Source organism: Exophiala mesophila (assembly GCF_000836275.1).
Source record: "Exophiala mesophila strain CBS 40295 unplaced genomic scaffold supercont1.1, whole genome shotgun sequence".
Lineage (NCBI taxonomy): Eukaryota > Fungi > Ascomycota > Eurotiomycetes > Chaetothyriales > Herpotrichiellaceae > Exophiala > Exophiala mesophila.
In genome coordinates, this window is record NW_015622504.1 from 18,832 (window position 1) to 39,782 (window position 20,951).

Here is a 20,951-nt window from a genome sequence, read left to right on the forward strand (position 1 = left end):
TCTGCGCCCGAGTTCAAAAATCCTTATGAAGGATATGTTGACATTGAGAAATCGTCTAGCATTGAGCCATTGAAGCCGAACAGCAGATCATCGAAAGCGAACGGCTGTGTCGCAAACTGATCATACCATCCGCTGTTCTCTTGCACTTGGTTTGCTGGAAACCCGCCATTTGCGAAAGTCTTATCGCTGTGATCTGCAAAACCAGTTTGCCTATTTGGATCGTCTGCAAACGGTTGCTGACTTGGGTGAGCCGCAAAGGGTATGCTTGAGCCATTTTCGTTCGTTGGAACAAAGCTTTGAATGACTGCATCTATGTCAAGACCAGGTGAAAAGCCATCAGGAAGCAAGGTTTCTTCGGTGAAGTGGTCTCTCGAGGCTAAGTTCTCTGGTATCGGCAGTTGTCTCTCTGACTCCGATCCAAGGATACATGCCTGTGGATTGGCTGTTGCGTTGGGAATCTCAACTTGGAGCCTTTTCATCAAACTCTCAACAATCGTCTTGGCCCTTCGTGCTGCCCAATTTGTCTCTTGGTTTATACTCAAGACTGCAATACAGGTAGTCAAGCTTCTATGTGCATCCGAAGAAGAGGTCCTTTTCGAAGCGATCCGTACATGAATGGTAGCACTAACGTACGTGGCGTAAGAGATGAGATAGGGCGCTCTTCGTACTGAGTATGTTTTGTCGTAGATCCGTAGCAATCTTACGATTTGCGTTGCAGCAGTCGCGCAAGTGAGTAGAGAGTTGACGGACACTGATCGTGCAGTATTGAACAGATGGCCATCGGCCACAAACGGTCGATGAAGCAGAATTAACAGGACGTTATACATCGCCCTGAAGAAAGTCAGACCAAAAAGTCAGCCCGAGGTGTGAAAGCTTACACAAGGGACAAAACGTGAGGTGGCGGTGTCACCGCCTGAGGCCTCAATGGGTCGAATTGCAGGTGTGAAGCGAGCGAAGTATTCCAGGTCTCCATCTTGGAGTGAAGATCGTCAAGCATTTGTGTTAGGTCACTAGGACTGCGGTCGAAGATTCGCTCGGCATATATATTGTTGAGGATCTGATTCATGATCCTGCACAACTCGCAAAGTGCTGTAAATGTAGAGACGCTGTACGCGGGTCCGCCCACGTAATCGTTATTGCTATCAGAGCCGTACGCAAATGGTGCCCAGTTCTCGTTCTCCTCAAATTTGTCCAGGAACGAAATCGGCACACTAGTATCAGCTTCCTGCAGGCTCACAGGTCGTCCTTGGTAAAGACTCATGATTTTGTCCACGACTTATTGGAGTTCAGTACGGGTCTAAGCTTCCAGGGTTGAGACTCACCGAATGCACCCCAGAAGACTCGCCGGCGAATCTCAAGATCTTCATGGGATAAACTGCGACCGCTGGACAGCGTAGCCGCCTCTGCATGCAGGCCAAGGTCAATGATCATTCGAAAGGCCAAGCCCGAGTATAACCATGCTGCACTCCTTTCATCGCCCAAGGCGAAGAGTGAGTTCGCCATTACGAGCAGTGCTTGAATCGTGGTGATCTCGCTCCCATCCAGAGCGTTACCGAGCAGTTCTCTAACTCGTTGTCTAAACTTCCAGCCAGCCGTGCGGACATCATTGGGATCTTTGCGCACTTCCAGACGAGTGCTAAATTTCGAGGATCCATAAAATATGGCATTTAGTAGTATTTTCGAAAAGTAAGGCCCATTGCAAGCCATGTCTCGCATGAAAGCTGGTCGGTAGGTGATCAGAAAGGAGTGGTGCTGTCGATTCCAATGCAGACGGAGTAAGTGCATTCCTAGCTCGGGCTCCACCCCATCAAAGTCTAGTTTGTTCTCCCTAAAGTTGATCACTTCCATTTGTCCTGGGGATCATGAGTAAGTTTTACGAATTTTTGGACAGGTCTTACGCTGCAAGGAGGCTTCTGCCATCAACCCTTTCTCGACCCAGCTTGGTGGAATGACTTCTCTTTTGGATCCCCTTCGGTCATTGGCATTCTCCTCGAACAATGCGCTGGTCTGACCATGATAGCTAGAAGCTCCATTGTCTGAGAAGATAATGCGAGCCACGGATCGGTTTGGCGTTGATTGATCAGTTACTGCAGAGGCTGAGCAACAGCGTCCATTAGAGCGATGGGCGAGGCAGATATGGTGGTCTCAAGCTCACCTGGCTGCGCTGGTTCTTCTTCTCCATGGTCAATGTCGCTGTTCGCGGCAACCACCCCTTCAAATCCGTCATTAGGAACGGGCGTCGCGGTTTTTGGACGCGTTGGCCGTTGAGTTTGCTGTGACAGGCCGGAAGACGCTCGTCGTTGTCTCTCCTCAGCACTAGGCCATTAGTTCTCTTTGTCATTTCCCTCTAACATCGTAACAAGATCTCACCGTGCAGAACGTGCGTTTTGTGAGTACACACAATCATGCCCATAGGTCTTGCAGCTACTGCAGGTCGGCCGTTCACTGGTACACCTGATCTAGCATGTAACGAAGCTGTGCTTAGCTAGATACTTCGGTCCAAGGTCTTAGGGAAGGCTGCTACCTTTCTCCGCTTGCAGAAATCGCATGCCTCGAAAACGCGTTTCCGTGGCTTCCCTTTGGCAGTAGTAGCCTTTGGGGCAACAGGGACGTCCATCTGGATGTGCTCGCCACGCAGGAGAGAAGTAGGAAGCTGATTTTTGCCGCGGGTAAAACTCTTTGCGAAGAACTAAATGTGCGGGGTGGGAAAGCTCGAAGTGGCGACGGAGGCAATCTACCCCACAGGTCTAGACTGCCAAATGAGGGTGCCAAAGGCTGATAGTGTCCTCTGCAAGGAAGTGTGACACCCGCGAAGAGAGCCTGGAGGATGAAGCCATCGGTTGAAAACTCCCCAGCTGAAAGCCTGAGCTAAAGACAAGCCTTTCAACTGACGAGACGCCAAGCCAAACCTTGAATCCCGAGGTGTTAATCTCTGCGGGGTATTACAACTGATGGCCTCTTCTCAACGAGAATGCGAGCCATGGCCAACCAAAACGTGTTTCATTGCCAGTATAGGATGTGCCTATGTCATTGCTGTCGAATTCGATAGCTTTCCTCTTTCAAAAGGATTTGCTGTACAATCAAACAGACCTAGCCAAAGCCGTAGGATCAAGCTTGACATCGCTTTCGCTAATACGATGCCCACGACCCTCGAAGTCCGGATTCCCGTTGCTCAAGCATAGGGAGTCTAGGTCAAGTATGCCTCAACTACTAAAATGCGATTCGATACCAACTCTGCCGTGAATAATCGCCAAATCCTATTATCCGTGGACATACATCAGGGACCACTGTGAGCGGCTTGAAGTGGTGCAAAGCTTGGCAAGCCATGAACCACGTGACGATACACGACGGACGGATAACTGTTGGCTACGCAGACCGATCAGGTGATTAATTAGTCTCGCGACGGCAATAGGCACGAGTTGCCGAACAAGAACGCGGCTTTTGGTTCGGCAACTTCTCGGCCTTCATCGAGCCGCAAAATGACAGTATGCGCGGATACTGACCATGCCACCGCTTCCGCGGCAAGTGGCTGTAAGATGCCCTCGCGGTGGCCGCCTCCCGTCAGATAACATTATTGACAACAGTCCGACCATGTTAGTATCTCCACAATGCTTGCCAGCTGGGACAGGTATAGTCTATCCTTTGTATACCATATCTCGTGTTCTGCTACAGATGGCAATTTCAAGATAATTCTGTGAAAACCCCCACGACTACTTTGGCGAAACACTTTCTCAGTACTTTCATTCATAGTACCAGTAAACAGACCTCTGTATATCCAGACCACTCGACAAAATTGTTTCCAAAATGGCATTGGCACCGGCACCACTCCTGTCGCCGATCCCGGCTGCGCAGGCTGTTTCGGCACCGGCACCAGCACCTAAGGTGAGTTTAGTGGCGAGAACCACGATTCATGGTGGACTGACATTATGCAGGCCAAACATCATATTGCACCTGCTCTATCACTATTTGCTGGGGGTGTAGCTGGAGGTGTCGAGGCTGCTGCAACAGTAAATGTCATTTGATGAATTGAAAGTTCCAGACTGACGATTTGAAGTATCCCTTCGAATTTGCAAAGACGAGGGCACAACTAAAGGGCTCCAACTTGTCTTCTTCAAACCCCATTTCTCTCATCACGCAAACGATACGTGGAGAAGGTTTAGGTGCAATATACACCGGCTGTTCAACTTTGGTTGTGGTAAGTGGCTTTGCCAGGATGTTTTGCTCTCGGCTAAGACGGTACAAAGGGAACCACCCTCAAAGCTGGCGTTCGATTTCTCTCTTTCGATGCCGTCCGAAACTTGTTCGCGGACGAGCACGGCCGGTTATCGCCAGGGCGGGGCGTACTTGCGGGAATGGTGGCCGGCTGTGTCGAGGCCAGTGTAGCTGTGACGCCTGCCGAGCGTCTGAAGACAGCAATGTGAGTTTACAATATGATCCAAATGTTCGTGACGCAAATTAATGTCAATAGAATTGATGACGCGAAAGGTCAAAAGAGGTTCAATGGCGGAGTCCATGCTTTCAAGACAATACTAAAAGAGCAAGGCCTAGCGGGCTTATATCGAGGCATTTTTCCGACAGTGATGAAGCAGTCTGCCACATCAGCAGTCCGCATGGGTTCATACAATGTACTGAGGGAATACACCAAGCGACAAAACATTCCCACTAACAGCATAACCACATTTGCAACTGGTGCAATCGCTGGGACAATCACCGTCTACGCCACTCAGCCTCTTGACACAATCAAAACGAGATCGCAGGGTGCATCTAAGGTTAGCACTGTGAATGCAATCCGCGACATTTTCTCCACCTTGGGAGTACGGGGTTTCTGGCGTGGAAGCACCATGAGATTGGGTCGACTGGTCTTCAGTGGTGGAATTGTCTTCACGGTATACGAGAAGATCGTTGATGCATTGGGTCCACTCACGCGATGATAATCAATAGGTATCCTAGATCATTGCACTCACTGGCGTTATTAGACTGGGCACTCACTGGCGTTATTAGACTGGGCTTGAACAATAGAGCAAAGCAGCAGGGCGGGAGTCCCAAAAGTTGCGCAAGGCATTCTGGGCCATGTTTTGGATATATTGATGTTTGATACAGGCGGGCGGGCTAGTACCAAACGAGGCTGCCAGGAAACTGTGAGCACCAGGAATTTAAGAATGATATATTACAAACACTTAATCATTTCCACGTGCACACAAAGGGCATCTGATGCTAGTAACGATTGGTGGCTGTCCCTTGAGCGTTCTCCCAGATCCTCAGGCATTAGGTGTATTCCGGGGTATCATTGCTCGTATCTGACGCGGTGTGCGCCGTGTATCCAACCCAGAATGCCTGGAGAAAGACTGCAAGGACTGCACCCGCTGCGACAACGGGTCTCCACACCTTGCTGCTCCCATAGAAATTCCATACCCGTTGCTGAATCCGCAAATTTTATCATAACCGTATTCGAAAGGCTCCCATATCCGGGGTGCAGTCCATCTATCCACGGCTATGGACACACATCAGGTATAAAGACTTATCCGCTGCTTGTTAAAAAGAGTTCGCCCAGCCCTTGGCTCTGCTTTCGCAGTCCTTGGCTCCAGTCACGCCCCCGAAATATTCCTTCCCCAGGTGGTACCCCCTCCGCATTAAGCATGGGGAAGGTGTGGCACGCCCCTTGGCACCCCTCTGTTGGCTTTGAAGGGAGTGAACGAGACTTTCATCCCGCCGCGGATCCCGATTTTCTACCTCACACCACGGTTTCCAGCACAGATCAGAATATAAAAGTTATGGGCCCCCCCTCCACAGATCAGACATCGTCAACAAGTTTCAGCAACCAGAATCAGAATCAGAATCAAAATCAAGACTCGCAACAATGACTCAGAAGGGCACTGTCGAGACGATCGTTGTCAGCAATGACGAGAAGTTGGAGGAGAAGCTCGAAGGCGAAACCAACCAGGTCGAGCGAACTTGGCTCCTCCCTGCTGAAATCCAACATCGATTTGATACACTGCGAGATCTCAGCGATGAGCAGATGACTGCGCTGGACAAGAAAGTACTGCGGAAGATCGACTGGCGCCTCATGCCTTGCATCACACTCATGTTCTTGATGAAGTACGCATTCCAGCCTAACAACATGAGACAAATTCCAACTGATGACTTCACAGCTATCTCGATCGTATCAACGTCTCCAACGCTCGTCTGGCGGGCCTTCAGGAAGATCTCAACATGTCTGATACTGTCTGGAATGCGGGTATCAGTACGTTCTACGTCGGATATCTCCTTGGCCAGTTGCCAGGAAACTTGTGGCTCGCCAAGTCCAATCCCAGCAAGTTCTTGCCCATTATCATGCTTGCATGGAGTATTGCGACTATCTGCATGCCTGCCATGACAAGTGGCGCTGGATTTTGTACCGTTCGCTTCGTCATCGGCTTCTGTGAGGCGCCTTTCTTTCCCGGTATCACACTGATAACCTCATCATGGTACAACAAGCACGAGAATCCAACTCGCATGGCTATCTGGCACGCTGGCAACACCATCTCAAATATCATCTCTGGCTTTCTCGCCGCTGGTATTCTCGAACACATGCAAGGAACCGCAGGACTCAAGAGTTGGCAATGGTTCTTCCTCATTGAAGGTATGGCATCTATACTCGTGGCTCTCGTTGGCTTCTGGGTCCTCCCAGATTGGCCACATAACACCAAATTCCTCAGTGAAGAAGAGAAAGAGATGGCACAGTACCGTGTGTTGGTCTCAAACGGTGGCATCGACGAGGGCGTTGGGGGCACCTGGGACGGACTCAAGGCTGCTGTTGCAGATCCTTTTACATGGCTCTTCTGCGGAATGCACTTTGCCCTCATCACGGCACAGAGTTTCAAGGATTTCTTCCCATCGATCGTCAAGACTTTTGGCTTCGACAAGATGACTACCTACCTTGTTCAAGCACCACCCTACGCTATTGCCTACATGACCGCGTGTGGGCTTGCTTGGACATCTGGTAGATATCAGGAGTCATGCTGGCACATTGTTGGCCCAATCATCGCCGCTGCTGCTGGCTGCGCCATGCTGATCTCCACTCTGAACGTCGGAGTTCGATATTTCGGTATCATCCTCCTCATCAGCGGCACATACAATGGTCTCAATTTGCAACTATCTTGGGAAACTACGCTTGTGCCAGCACCCAAAAGCAAGAAAGCTGCGTTGATCGCCATCGCCAACTGCGTTTCGCAGACGAGCCATTGGTTCAGCCCCTACTTCTTCCCTCGATACCAGGAGCCTTACTACAGACTCGGCGGCGGTCTCATTCTCTTCGGCTGTCTTATGACCTGCGTGATTTGTGGTTTAGTTACATGGAGAGCTAAGAGGCTTAACAAGAAGCTCGATGAGGCTGAGGGTTGGACTCCTCACTCTGGAAATGAGCGAGGATGGCGCTATGTTTACTAAGCAATTAGCGTTGATGTCTCACAGGTTGTCTAGGAGAAACGACGTGCTTTTAAAAGAACGACAAACGGCAGATCTCTAAGAATCCAATACTAAGAATGATTTCAGGACAAGGGAGATCGAGGCTGACAGTTATGTAATCATTTAACTTTCACGTCGTTCCAACGGCGAAAATTAGTCATCATTTTACGAGTTCACCACACTTCCCATTGCTAGTAAATCCGAGAAATACTGTAGGAGCTTGTTTTCCTGCTATTATCGCTTATACATGCTCCCTATCGCGGGGAAGGAAATGCTGTCTGTCTACTACTCACAGCGTTGTTATTTAGAAGCTGACACCTAATTGAAGAACCGATGTATCTCGACGCTGAAACCAGAGGAGCAAGAAGGGTCGAAACCCATCGGGGGGTCCTCTTCCCAGTGCCAAACGCCATTTCAAATAAACAAGTCATTCTTGAATCATTGTATTGAACATAGATACATTACTAGATACGCGACGTCATCTAGAGTGCATAGCTTCCGAACAGGTTTGCCACCCAGGCCGGGCAGCAGACATGGGAAACCAACCCTACTTGCCCTCGATTGTCTCACTCGTAGCCTTTTCTTCGTCAACCACTCGAGCAGCAGCAAGGGTACTAGCTTGTGGCCCGCCAAACAGCTCGTCCATAGACTCCATATCGAGGCCCCTTGTCTCAGGGACGAAGAAGAATACGAACAGAACCGCAGCGACAAGGAACGAAGCAAACACGAAATAAGTACCGCCGCCAATGTTGGTGATCATGTACGGGACGCTTCGGGCGAGCACGAAATTCATCAGCCAGTGAGTCGCGGTGCAGAGCGCAACGCCGATGCCTCGAATGCGCAGGGGAAAGATCTCAGAGCAGTAGATCCAGGGTACGCCGGCCCAGGAGAAGCAGAAGCCGATTGCATAAATGTAGATCAGCGTGCAGGCGGCGTAGCCACCCGCAGAGATGTGTGTTGATGCACTGGGGTTGCTTTTGATCACATAGCCGCCAATGTACCACATGCATGCGGACATGAGTGCCGAGCCCCAGATAAGCATTTTGGTTCGTCCAAAGCGGTCGACCACAAATGTCATTGCAATGACGACAGCGATGAATCGAACAATGCCGTAAATTCCCGTGGCGTAAAGACCGGTATTGCTACCAGTCAAGCCGATTGATTTGAAGATCCGGGGGGAGTAGAAGTTGATGGCGTTGGATCCCGCCATCTGCATGAAAATGAAGATCGTGATGCCAATAGCAATACGGTTGCGATTTCCAGGTCGCGCAAGCTCCTTGAACTCAGCCATGATGCCCTTACCAACGGTACACTGACGTTCGTACTCGATTTGATTGATGATGCGGTCGATCTCTTCCTGTACGTAAGGATGCTCGGCTGGCAGGTTTCGGAGTTTGGAAAGCACCGCAGTGGCCACTTCTCGACCTTTGGTTCTTGCATACCATCTGAGTGAATGTTAGAACTAGGAAAATTGCTGCGAACTCGGTCGGAACACTTGTCGTACCTGGGTGAATCTGGCAAGAACAACATGCCAATGATTAGAATACCGCCGGGAATGAGTTGAATGGCAAACGGTATCATCCATTGAGAAGTACTGGGCGCCATGTTGACCTTCAATCCATAATTGATCCAGAAGCCAACGCAAGTACCTGCTTGTACTCCAACTTCATAGATACCTACTAGACGGCCTCGGATTTTAGGAGGTGATACTTCGGCAATGTAAAGAGGCACTAGCATGCTAGCCGCACCAACCCCCTGCAGATTAGATTAGCCGGGTTTGATGGGAGAGGTACAACGGGTCTTACCACGCCTCCAACCGCACGGCCGGTGAACATGACAGGTATATTCCCATGTGATACTGTTTGCATCAATGATCCGACGCAGAAAATGATACCAGATAAGATAAGAGCCCGTTGTCTGCCGAACTTATCACCAATCTGAGCTGCTGCGAGCGATCCAAAAAAACATCCAGCTTGGAGCAGTGAGACAATATTTGCAGAGAAGGCATCCGTGTTACCCTCCAGCTTGAAATCCCTGTTTACTGAGGTTAATACGCATCAATGCCAGACAGCCATCTGCAAACTGACTTTTTGAAAGAGTCGAGGGAAAGTGTTGTCCCAATGAAGGCCAGATCATAGCCAAAAATGATAGCGCCGAACGAAGCGACAATCGCCAGGACGTACACGCGATAGTTGTAAACCTCACGGGGTGTCTCGGTGCTCATAGGCTCCACCGCATGCCTTGAAGGACGCATTGTTCGTTGGTGAGTATCTGCCTGTCACTGTGACCTGGTTCTCGAAAATCTAGTGTTTTATCTTTGCGCAGAAATCGAATCTTTCCAAAGATGACAAGAGTTGGCCAAGGCTTCTGGGCAAGACTTGGGATGCTTGAATTGCGCAAGCTTTCAAGCCGCCCAGCAGGACTTTATATGTGTCGCTCAAACTGGATCTGATGGAAGAGGGGAACAGCTGGAGTAGTCAAAATGCCGCGCGTTTCAGCACGCTCCAACCATCAGCGGAGAAGCGGGGATGGTAGTGGTAACGCATGATGCACTACTCCGTGGATATGCGGGATAGTGCGGGGAGTACGATCCGCGGATAGTGAGCGGAAGGTTATTCTTTCCGTCGGCCATTCGCTCTGGGTCGTGGTTACGGGTGTCCCAGAGAGTCGTCCCGAGAGCCAGAATGGGTCAGTGCATGAGCAAATTTTGAAATCTTCACAAAAGAAAACAAGAAGTCCCACGCAAGCATAGGAAAGCCAAAATCGATAATCACGAGACAAAAACTTATCCGCAGAAGAACGTCTGGTGACCATGCTGTGTAATGTGGGCGGAGTCGTCTTTCTCTCTACAGAGTCAGCGTGATCAGAATGTTCGGCTAGGATGCTATCGAGCTCAGAGTCGCTGACTAGACTATATCGTTTATTAATGCAAACCAGATTTGTCGATGCCCAAGGAACAAAGCGCCTTCTACCGATCGATAATTCGCAGAAGCCTGGAGGCAACAGCAAGCACGCCAAGGCATTCCTCAGACTCAAGTTGTATAATTTGTCTACGTGATGTTCAGTGATATCTTACGCTTGTCAAATCACTAGTGGGCTAAGAAGCCGGTGGAGCAGGCATTAAACTGGAGCAATATAATGTTGGTATGGAGGCCTGTGAATAGATGGACTGGCACATCTTTACCCTGCTTCCATTTCGACCACCTTAATCCATGCTTGAAGGTCCCACCTCCGTATCCCGGGCTTCTTCTCTCTTTCTCGATCTTTCGGCACGGCGTCTATCTTTATGTGCATCAACTCGATTCCTCCAGGATGGACCCCACATGATGGTCGCCCACACTCCAACAGCCCCAAAGACCAGAAATGACGAGCTAATGGTACTGAACCAGCCAACACCAATCCCATTGATCGCCGGAAGACAAATGGCACTGCCTAGTGCTGCGAAGAAGTAACGGATCATGTAGTTGCCAGCAACGACCTCGGCTGACAGACCATGACTTTGCATGACGTCCAGAGCATAGGTATTGAGACAGGGGAAGCAGAGCCACTGTACGGCTCCCTGAACAAACAGTGTGATCACAGGGAGACCGATGCCGCCAAACTCCGCCTGCACGCTCCAGCCATATAGTATGATCGAGACTGGAAGGACGACTCCTAGCCAAATATAACAGCTTCGAAGTCGATCTTCTGCGATCCGCGCCCCGCCTCTTCTGCCAATCCATTTCTTGACTATGTTATCCGCCAAGCGTCCACCGAGCGGACTTCCAGCAAGGTAGCCACATCCAGGGGCAATATAGAATAACCCTGACTGCATAGGGGAGGTCAGATCAAAGCGAGGATTGAGCACATATCGGATGGCGGTCAAGATCGAATACATATTCCAAATCAGTGCACTAGAGGCGAGCCCCGTGATCAAAAGATTAGGGTAGGAGAATAAGAGAACCACAACACGCCAAGGAGACATCCATGATACCACCTTCACAACTCGACTCGTTGGATTCGGTATCGCTTGCAGCGTCCTAAGTTTCGTCCGTGGTATTGTCTCCGGTAGGAAGAATAACAGCAAAACAGTCGCCAGCCCACCCAGTGAGGCTTGGACCCAAAAGATGACTCTCCAGGAATGGAAAGTGACGATGACGCCTCCGATGAAGGGACCAAAGGCAGGCCCGACAATGGTCCCTAGGGCGAACCATCCAAGAGCAGTGGCCCGGGCTGTCGGCTCGTATATGTCTGCAAGACATGAATTACCGACAATCAGTAACCCTGTACCCTGAAACGACGTCAAGATCCTGAAGACAAAATAGGCGCCGAGGTTAGGTGCGAGCGCAGTGCCAATATTGAACGCGCAAAATTGCACTGCAGAGGCAACGTTGACCCAACGACGTCCAAATACGCTAGACATGGGACCCCAAAAGCAAGCGGAGAAGCCCATCGAAAGCAGGTAAAGTGCGTTGGACACGCTGATCATGTCTCCCGAAGTGTTGTAGTCCGCAGCGACTTCCGGGATGGCCGAAAGGATCATTGTCGACGATACTGGTGACAACAGTGCACAGAATGCGAGGATACAGGTGATGACAACTTTGCGGGCCAGCGTAAACCGTGTGTATTGTTCAGCGTCAATATCAACCGCTGGTGCCACCGGAACGATATCCTGGGGGGATCTGGGGCCGAGGCTTAAGGAGATTGTACGACTCCTTTGCAGGTCGAGAACCTCGACGTCCTCTCGATATTCTCTTGGTGAGACTACCATCACCTTGGGTGCACAGTGAGTCGATTTTGTGCCGATTGGAACCTGGTCTGGTCTCATTGAGCCCGAGCTCGCCGCGGGGGCCTGCTCTGGCATGGTGGCGAGGAAGTGGGTTGAGGAAGCTACCTATCATGGTAGCTTCCGATACTGGAGAGGTATGATAATGGTCCAAACAGCCTGTCGCCGCACAGGATAGGAATAGCAGCAGTTACAGTTGAAGTGAACGTTCAGGCCAGTCAAAGGGCCAAGATCAGTAATTATACTGGCTGCCAATGCTTCATACCGAGGCCGAAGCCATCTTTTCAAAAATGGTCAAAGGTTGTCTCATAGGAGCCAAGGATGGACAATCTTGATCACTCCATTTTCGTGTCCAACTTAATAGGTTAATATCGTTCTTTGCTAGATGCACTGAGATAGAACAGTAAACACCTGTCTCCCTGGCGGGAGACCGAGATAGGTGTTAGGCTGGGCCCCACGAGCCGGATTCCTGCGATTGCAGGTCATTGAAACGCCAATAAGCGTCTGTCGGAATAAGGCGAGATGTGTGGTTGCCACCCTTCCGCGGCTTGCGATAAAGTTCGCAAGCAAAGTATTGTCTCAGCTTAGGATGTCCCCGCATGCCCCTTGCTGAGGCCATCGCTTTTCGCCGCATGCTTTGCGTAGTGTTTTGAGAGATTTAGATAGTCCTGCTGCTGCATTATCCGAATCGTTCTCTAAATATGACAGCAGTGATATGCAAAGTTCGATGTCGTGTTTCAGTCGTTCCACGACCTCGAGATCCTGCTCACTGGTCAGGACATCCATGAGAAACACCCCGGCTGCACACATGGAGTGTACAGCTGACCATGGAAGCGGCGCCAGGAGCAGGGTTGGCTTCTGAGCACTGGAGGGGAACAGCTCGCCTTCCACGATGGAACTTTGGCCCAAATAGAGGCTAGAGAAGCTGCGTATGACCTCTCGAGCTACAGCCACAGCTTCGGGCGCCGAAGTCTGTTCTCCAACTGGTTGCATGTGAACCCGCAGAAGCGCTTCAGAGTGGTGAAACGTGCCGTACACCTCAAGCCACGAGATGAGACTAGCCCTGGCGGTGGTGTTGTCGGACCCTTTGTCGCATACCGAGTGAATACTCTGCGTCCACTTCCCAAGCCATGCTTCGATCCCTTCTTTGCAGCCCTGCAATTTTGCCTGGACTTGGAGGTCGCCAAGTTGCGAGCCTAGACTTGCCACGTGAGATCGATATTTGAACCGTGATAGCTCGTAGAGGAGGTGGGGGAACACCCTCTGGTCGGTTGGGATCTCCATCTTCGAGATGAAATTAGTAACCTCTATCATAAGTATAGTAGTGCGATACACTCACATTAGCCGGAACCTCGGCCTCAATGAGTTGCGGTGGTCGCCCATATGAGACGCTGAGATCGCTGATGGCCATGTTAACGAAGATTCGGTGACGGCTTAAGGAACTGCGCAATACTCACGTCTCCATTCGGAACAAAGTCGTGTAGATGATCCATTCGTCCCATGAGGGATTATCCTGCGAGTATAGCACTCTTCGCAGATCCATGGCAGATCGCGAAGCCTGGCCACTCCATCTCCAGACATTGCCTGCTGCAGGATCCAGCCAGAGATACATGCAGACGAGAAGGTTCAGACGCACTGAAAGCACCGAAGGATAAGTTAATGCAGACATCACGGTACCAAGCTCACTTCTCGCGCGCTCAAATAGTGTCATGGACCAGTCTTTGAAGTCGCGATTTTTCTTGCTCAGCGTTCGAGTTGTAATGGCCAAAACAAGATACAATGTCACATTCATTTCGGTCGTAGCGGAATCGCCAGCCCTCGTCTTGCGATATGCGATATCAACTGCGACTTTGGGAACTGCAGCTCCCAGAATAGGAAACAACAGCTCGATTGAGTGCTGATACTGGTGTACAAGCATTTCGGCCACATGATGAGGAGGACTAGTACTTGTTCCTCCGCGGCTGGGTCGAGCCGGAGCGAGCATGGATTGCAAAAATTCCTCCAATCCAGGGGGAGAAACAACACAGAGGGGCATATCCATCAAGGCCATTTTTGAAGCAAGCCGAAAGAGCTGGTCGAAGACGCTCATAGAACCAAGTTTCGAGGCAGCCTCGGCCAGAGTGTGGTCCTCGTTCAGGAAGTCGTTCGCCTGATTTTCATGCCTGCGTGCGGGGAAACTAGTCGCTGACAAGGATGAGGTTTTCTTTTCTTGTTGAATGGGAGTACCCCGGCTTGAGCTGCTAGCCTTCTTCAACGCAGACCGGAGGTTCTCGTAATTCTCTTTCAAGGCACAGACATATTGCCGGGGGATGTCCTTCATCAGAACGGGGTCATAAAACTTGCACTCTTCGCCCAGTTTTGTACACTGGCGGCAAGAGGGCAGCATGCGATCGCATCTGGTCCTCCGTTTTCGGCAGTATCTGCAAGGTGGCAGATGTTTGAAGGCAATTTCAAGGTATCGCTCGGTGGATGAGAGGTCAAATGTCAATTTTGATGGCGTTTCCACCTGTGTCAGGACAGGTTCTACGTCGAGAGTAGGTAAGATATCCAGATCGCTGTAGGCAGAAAGAGAGACAAACTGTGACCAGTCGACATCGTCAAACTCCAGGTCAAAGGTAGAGAATTCAACGCTGTTCAGGTTCTGAACCTCGATATTTTCCATGGGCTGGCTAATATTGCGCCAGTTTTGTAGATTGGCCATCTCCCTACCGAAGTCAAACTCTGAGCGTCCTCCAAAAGCTGGAACATATTGCGTGTCACCTGGGCGGTGTAGTACCATGTCGTCGATGATGACGAGATTGTTTGAGAAATTGCTAGGCTTAGACGTCCCAGAAACGCTGAAGAAGCTCCTGAGCGCCTCCTTTTTGACCTTGTCGAAGAATTCGCCACATTGCCACGCTGCCGGCCATCGGTCAGCCAAGGCACAGAAAATATTTGAGATTTTGTTGAGTACGTCTAATGCCGAAGTGAGGCCGTTCGGCAGAGTGTCTGTGAAGGAGGTGGACTGGCTCCTGATGTTGTAAAGCAGAACAATGCCGATCTCGAAGCAATTGTGAATTGTATGCCAAGGAAACCTGGAACGTCCTTCGCGGCATGATTCCCAATATGAGGCGGTTAGATTCTCGGCGGCTGTGAAGCATGTGATTATCGAAGTGACATCCGGACTGGGGTTTGGTAGACAAGGCCGGTGGAGGGTGAAGACGTTATACCATGTGGCGAGCTCTATCCAGTACGGCATGACCTGGCTGTCAAACATAGCTTGTGTACGCCAATTCAAGACCTTTTGCCCCATTTCTTCTCGCCAGTCGGCATATGAAGGCTGAGGAAACGGTTTATTGCAGAATTGAACGGCGCATATCTCGGACTGGATTTGCCTGTGGCGTATACCATTGATAAATCTCAAGTAGTCTAGCGTCTCAGGAGATTGTCCATTGATATCGCTGATGCCCGCGCACGGTGGCGGGTCGGGAAATTGAATGGAGATGTTCTCGTCCCGAATGGCGAAGCACCGGTGGCCTACTAGATTGATTGATCTGTCCAATATATAACACTGATAGGGTTAAGACTTGCAGCTCCTCATTAGACAGGGAGGGTCCGACTTACTGACCAAAACAAGGCACGCCTGAACTGAATGATACATGAGGGCATCCTTGGCGGCACTGTTCGCTCCTGGTGCAGGCCCAATTCGGTAGCTAGTCGCATGGCTTCATTGACCAAGTGAACCAGATCGCCAGTGTGAGGCAAAAGGAAACCGAGTTGGATGGAGAGAAGCAGGCATTGCAAGGACTGGATGCTTGTCGTACCAAGAGCACTCGCATGGGCCCGTGCTTCTGTATGGAGGGACTCCGCCAATGCTAACGGTCGATAGATATCATCCGATTTTGATGTCATGGTCGTGATGGCCATGATCATGGACATGATGTAGTAGTGTGTCGCTGGAGCGTTGGGATGGTCTAGCGGCCCATAAACGGAATTGAAGAGGTCCTCGAGGTCATTCACCAGGAAGATGGGATATTGCGGCAGGATCTTGGAAATGTAGGTGTCCAGCAACGTTCTGGCGACCGAGACAGGGACAAAGCTCTTCAAGCCTTTCCTGAGTGGAATGCTCATTTGTCTTTCGTCGCCAGCATTGGCCCGCCACAAGGGAGTAGGGAGGTGGGCCTCATGCAGCATCACGTTCAGATAGGGAAGCTCTTCACTGTTTCGGATGACGTCCGTGCCACAGAGTAGATTTTGCGCGTCGGCAGTGACTTTTGAGAGAACCGCCATAGCATGGTCCGCAGACTCTTCCGGGCGTGGTAAACCGATATGAGTGCTGGACGAACCTTCTGCGAGGATTTCGAAGGCTGTCCCCGTCTCCGGGTTGACGTTTTTGTCTCCGTCCCTTGTACTGATCTCGATCTCCAGCTCGGCAATTGATTGTTCCAGAAACTTGACGATGCTAAAGTGCGGTTAGCATTGATCGTGTCGACAGCATTCGTGGACCAGGTATGTCCTGTGCGTATATGATAGGGACTAACCTTCTTGGAACATCATTCTCCGACTCGCGGTCAATGCTTACGCACTCGACGCCAGCAGCTTGACAATTACTGCAGGCCGGGAATTTGGCATCGCAGCGCTTTTTTCTGCGAAAGCACCGTGAACAGGCAAATGCCTGACGGCGTGCCATCTTATCCAACTGGAGCAAGTGGTGACTCGTGGAATTTCAGTGCTCAGTTCACACGGTCTGAATATTGAAAAAGCCTCAGTCTTATATGGGAATCGAATACATTCGGGGCATGATGTGGCACAGATAAGCAGAATGCACCCGCTGTTATCTCTTCAACTGCGGGTGCTGGCCGAGGCAGCAGAGCCGAGGAGGGGCGATGACGGACTTGGACGTATTTAAATTTGCGCCAAGTCATCAACAGGTCCAACAAATGCGTGTCGGTAGCGTCTCAGGTCGAGAACCTTACAAACGACACTGATTTACGGCGCTTTGACGATGCGGAGAAGAGATTATTGCCTCTCGCGGCGAAGGATTAGGCTAACTGTTATCACCGTGCAAATCATCTTTGCCATTGGATTGATTGACACATGCAGATATCAAGATCGTCCGAGACACAAACACAGTAACCATTCATAAACTTCTGCCAGCGTCTCCCCTTTCTTAGTACACACCGTACATTCGCCTCACTTCAATGCGTCATAGTCGCATTGGCGGCGTACTCGTAGTACTTCGCGGTGGTCCTCTTTCGCTCGGCTTTTCCAATGAAGATGAAGATGAGAAAAGTGCTTGTGAGACCCAGAGCGAGGAAGGCACAGGTGATGAAGGTGTTTCTGATTCCAACATTCTCGAAGAATGGTGTAATGGCATACCCCATTGCGAAACCCATGGTGTTCCTGATCAGAGTCATGGTGATCATACCTTCCCCAAGAAGCTGAAACATGTCAGAAAAAAGACAAATCAATCGGTCCTCGCTGTTCTCACCATAGGATAACTATCACTGATGTACGCGATCGGTGATGCTCCGCCTAATACACCGGTGAACCCAAGCAGAAATGCACCAAAAAGCACGCCAAACCAATGGATGCGACCAGAGCCAACACCCCAGAGCAGCAACCCCGTCAAGAGGCCGAGTGAGCATGCGATGTATAGCCACAGACGTTGTTCTGGTTCTCGGATGCCACCATTTCGTCGAGCCATCCAGAGGTGGAATCGGTCTCCGAACCATCCAGAATATGCTGATCTGAGAGGATATCATCAGTTATAATGTGCATGAAGAAGGAATGGGAAACTTACCCAACCAACGCACCCAGGAATGGGGCAACATCTGGAAAGATCAAACCCGGTCAGTGTCACAAACTCCAAGACGAGCCGGGAGCAGAATATCAAGGGCTCAATGATTAGTGGTCGACTTACACGCCACTCCAGTGATTCCAGGACTGAAGTTGTACGGCTCCGCCTGCAAGATGGTGGTCCATGTCGCATTTAGGACGACGAAGAACATGAGGTAAGTCCCATATTGACTGGAATGAGAATCAGTGGCTGCGATGCCATCTCGTGGGTCTGGAGACTTACAATCCAGCCATGGCCATGATTGGAAAGGTAATCACATGCTTCAAAGGTCGAATCATCATCGCCCGCAGCTTGTTCTCCTTGCCGGGGGTCACCCTAAACAAGGCCAACCTTTTCGACAGCGTCAAAGGTTCATAAATAAGGATATCTCCGGAAGCAACAGCTTCGAGATTGTTACTCGACTCTGAGGGTGTCTTTGCAGACTTTTCCTCGCTGTTCATTTCCTTAGTTTGAAGCTGAGTCTGTTGGGATTCAACAGAAGCTGGCATGGAGGCCTCTCTAGCAGCCTGTCCCCGTGCGAGAGCCTGTTGCTGCATGAGACTCCTGTCGTACATTGTTTCGTCCATGAAGAAATAGAGAAAGATAATGCTTGCTCCCTTAAAGATGACGGGAAAATAGAAGCACCACCTGAGGAGAAGGTCAGCGCGGGCTGAGACGAGACGATGTCATGTCCGGGGACTCACCTCCAATCCATAGTCTGCGCCACATAGCCTGCAGCAATGGGAAACAAGAAACTGGCACCTCCAAGCCACATCAAGAAGAGCCCAACGTGGAGACCTCTCTCATGGGTGAAGAACATGTCTGGCATGGACTGCTCTACCAGAGCCTCAACAGGCGCACCAAAGAACCCATATAGGAAACGGTGCGCGTACCAAGTGCCAGCACTTGCGGTGTATGGGGCCCACAAGTTCATAGCCTTATTTCACTGAAGATTAGAATTCTAAGCGGGCGAAGTTGAAGTTGACCTCTGACTTACCATACAGCCCAGGAGAGATATGAGGTAGACACCTCTACGGCCATACTGTAGACCGATTGGGCACCTGATGATGGTCAGCCTCAGTATCTTCGACAAGTCATGTATGCGTACTCACCAAAACAGACAGCCCCATCCAAGAATCAAGAACATGACTCCGATTGCAGAGTTGAGAGTTGAGAGAGGAATACCAGTACTTTCGATGATCTGTGGATAGACAGCATATCCTGTCGCGGTCCCTCCAGCTATCATAAATGTATACCTGTCCTAGTATCAATTGAAGGTCTAGATCTTTGTGGCCATCAAGGGGTAATTTACAGTTGAAGGCAGAACGAGTTTAACCACTTCCTCTTCTGGCTCCAGTTGAGAGGATCGTTGGGATCCGAACTTGGTGTTGGGTACAAGACAACATCCTTCTGGGATTTGTCGTGTACCGCACCCATCGAACCATCCAGATCGACCAGATGGACTGTGCCAGTGATTCCCATCTCGACAACATTATCCACGGCCTCGGCATCTCGGTAACCAGTAACTTGCGGCGCCATGGTGGGACACAAGGCTGATTCAGCTCAACCCTGTGATCAACGTAGTAATATAGTAGTATTATAGGAGACCTTGTTCCCCAAAACGCAAAGTCAAAGGCTGCAAAAGATCCTCTGCTCCGGTACAAAAGATTGATGTTGTAAATCGGTAAAGACGAGGTGAGCAAGGTAGACATATATCCCAAACCTTGCATGACTAGAAGATCACAGTGTATACTAAGACTGACGTCTATCAAGACAAGATAGACCCTGCACACTCAAGACCTGTTGAGGTACGATAGTAGTTCGATTTCAGGCCGTTTGATTTCGATGTCCAAGGGCATGATCCAGCCACGAAAGACAAAATTCAGTGTATATCACTAGACTAGATATCCTTAGCCCGATAACAAGATATCCCAAGTCCGCGATAGGGGGGGTCGATAAACACGTCATGAAAGCATCCAGTCTTCTGGAGTATGGGACGGTGTGACCCGGCTCCTCCAACAGGCCACAGTGAGTCACCAAATCGTGTTCATCCTCGAATTCTAAGATGCAGGGCATAGATTTGGGGAACCCCAAAACCCCTCTCGCGTTACGCCGACAGCTCAGTCAAACATTTAGCATGCGCCACCCCTTCTTGGGCTGCCTCAGCATTGCTTGTCGGGGCCGAGGGGCCTCTAATCGCCAGATCTAGCTAGCGGTATTTCATCTGCATCGTATGATCGATTATGGATCAAGAAATGGTGAGCAACAGGGCCAGCGCCGGGCTTTTCTTGTAGGCTTCTTTCCTAGCGTTACCTGGTAACCCGAAGATGCGAGTTTGGGAAAATTCGACTTGGCGGCGACGGTGATTGCGGTAACATGCTCGGCCGCATTTCCGACGATTGGTAGAATTATTGAGCGAATAAAAGCTTCGGAAAGAGGCGAGTTCTTTACCAAGTGCTGACATAGTGCGACCAAACCAGTAGATATGAACAAAAGCATGATTGGCTACTTGCGGGATCTCTTTCGTATCTATCCGACTAGGTCATGGAAGGTTTCACAAGTGTCGGGATTGCGCGACGCCAGGTAAAACGTTTCCCCTCACGCGTTCGTTTGACTAATGGAATATTCGAACAGACGTGCCAGCACGGGTTCACGGTTGATCATTGCCCTACAGTGGAGCGGTATACCGTGGGGACTTGATAGGAGAGAGGAGCAAGGCTGTGTCACTAACCAACCAAGGCCGGTCAGACTTCTGAGTCGACGAATGCTTCTGGGCATCTTCAAAAGAAGAGAGAGTACGCACAGGGGATATGACACTAATTCTGGTCAAACATCCTATTTCCGGCCGGTCAAGCATCCAGCACAATGACGATGGGTAAACGAGTTCTCGTGGTCGGTGGCGGCATGGGTATTGGTGCACACATT

General features: G+C 50.3%; 5 protein-coding genes across 5 annotated transcripts; 2 read left to right on the plus strand and 3 right to left on the minus strand.

Moving 5' to 3' along the window:
- Window positions 1–23: 23 nt before the first annotated feature.
- PV10_00006 (uncharacterized protein) lies at window positions 24–2,617 on the minus strand (the record flags this gene model as incomplete). Its single annotated transcript, XM_016364027.1, has 7 exons — window positions 24–831; window positions 879–1,275; window positions 1,323–1,853; window positions 1,899–2,096; window positions 2,156–2,316; window positions 2,371–2,459; window positions 2,525–2,617. The coding sequence occupies 7 exons, from the start codon at window positions 2,615–2,617 to the stop codon at window positions 24–26; spliced, it is 2,277 nt and encodes a 758-aa protein (XP_016227676.1).
- Window positions 2,618–3,804: 1,187 nt separating this feature from the next.
- PV10_00007 (uncharacterized protein) lies at window positions 3,805–5,006 on the plus strand (the record flags this gene model as incomplete). Its single annotated transcript, XM_016364028.1, has 5 exons — window positions 3,805–3,882; window positions 3,933–4,007; window positions 4,055–4,195; window positions 4,245–4,417; window positions 4,469–5,006. The coding sequence occupies 5 exons, from the start codon at window positions 3,805–3,807 to the stop codon at window positions 4,929–4,931; spliced, it is 930 nt and encodes a 309-aa protein (XP_016227677.1). The 3' UTR covers window positions 4,932–5,006.
- Window positions 5,007–5,857: 851 nt separating this feature from the next.
- On the plus strand, window positions 5,858–7,425 carry PV10_00008 (uncharacterized protein; the record flags this gene model as incomplete). The annotated part of the gene is made up of 2 exons (XM_016364029.1): window positions 5,858–6,096; window positions 6,150–7,425. The coding sequence occupies 2 exons, from the start codon at window positions 5,858–5,860 to the stop codon at window positions 7,423–7,425; spliced, it is 1,515 nt and encodes a 504-aa protein (XP_016227678.1).
- Window positions 7,426–10,648: 3,223 nt separating this feature from the next.
- PV10_00009 (uncharacterized protein) lies at window positions 10,649–12,286 on the minus strand (the record flags this gene model as incomplete). The annotated part of the gene is made up of 1 exon (XM_016364030.1): window positions 10,649–12,286. The coding sequence occupies one exon, from the start codon at window positions 12,284–12,286 to the stop codon at window positions 10,649–10,651; it is 1,638 nt and encodes a 545-aa protein (XP_016227679.1).
- Window positions 12,287–12,787: 501 nt separating this feature from the next.
- Window positions 12,788–16,877, minus strand: PV10_00010 (uncharacterized protein; the record flags this gene model as incomplete). The annotated part of the gene is made up of 5 exons (XM_016364031.1): window positions 12,788–13,492; window positions 13,548–13,608; window positions 13,666–15,758; window positions 15,812–16,649; window positions 16,729–16,877. 5 exons carry the CDS (start codon window positions 16,875–16,877, stop codon window positions 12,788–12,790), a joined length of 3,846 nt encoding a protein of 1,281 aa, XP_016227680.1.
- Window positions 16,878–20,951: the final 4,074 nt, after the last annotated feature.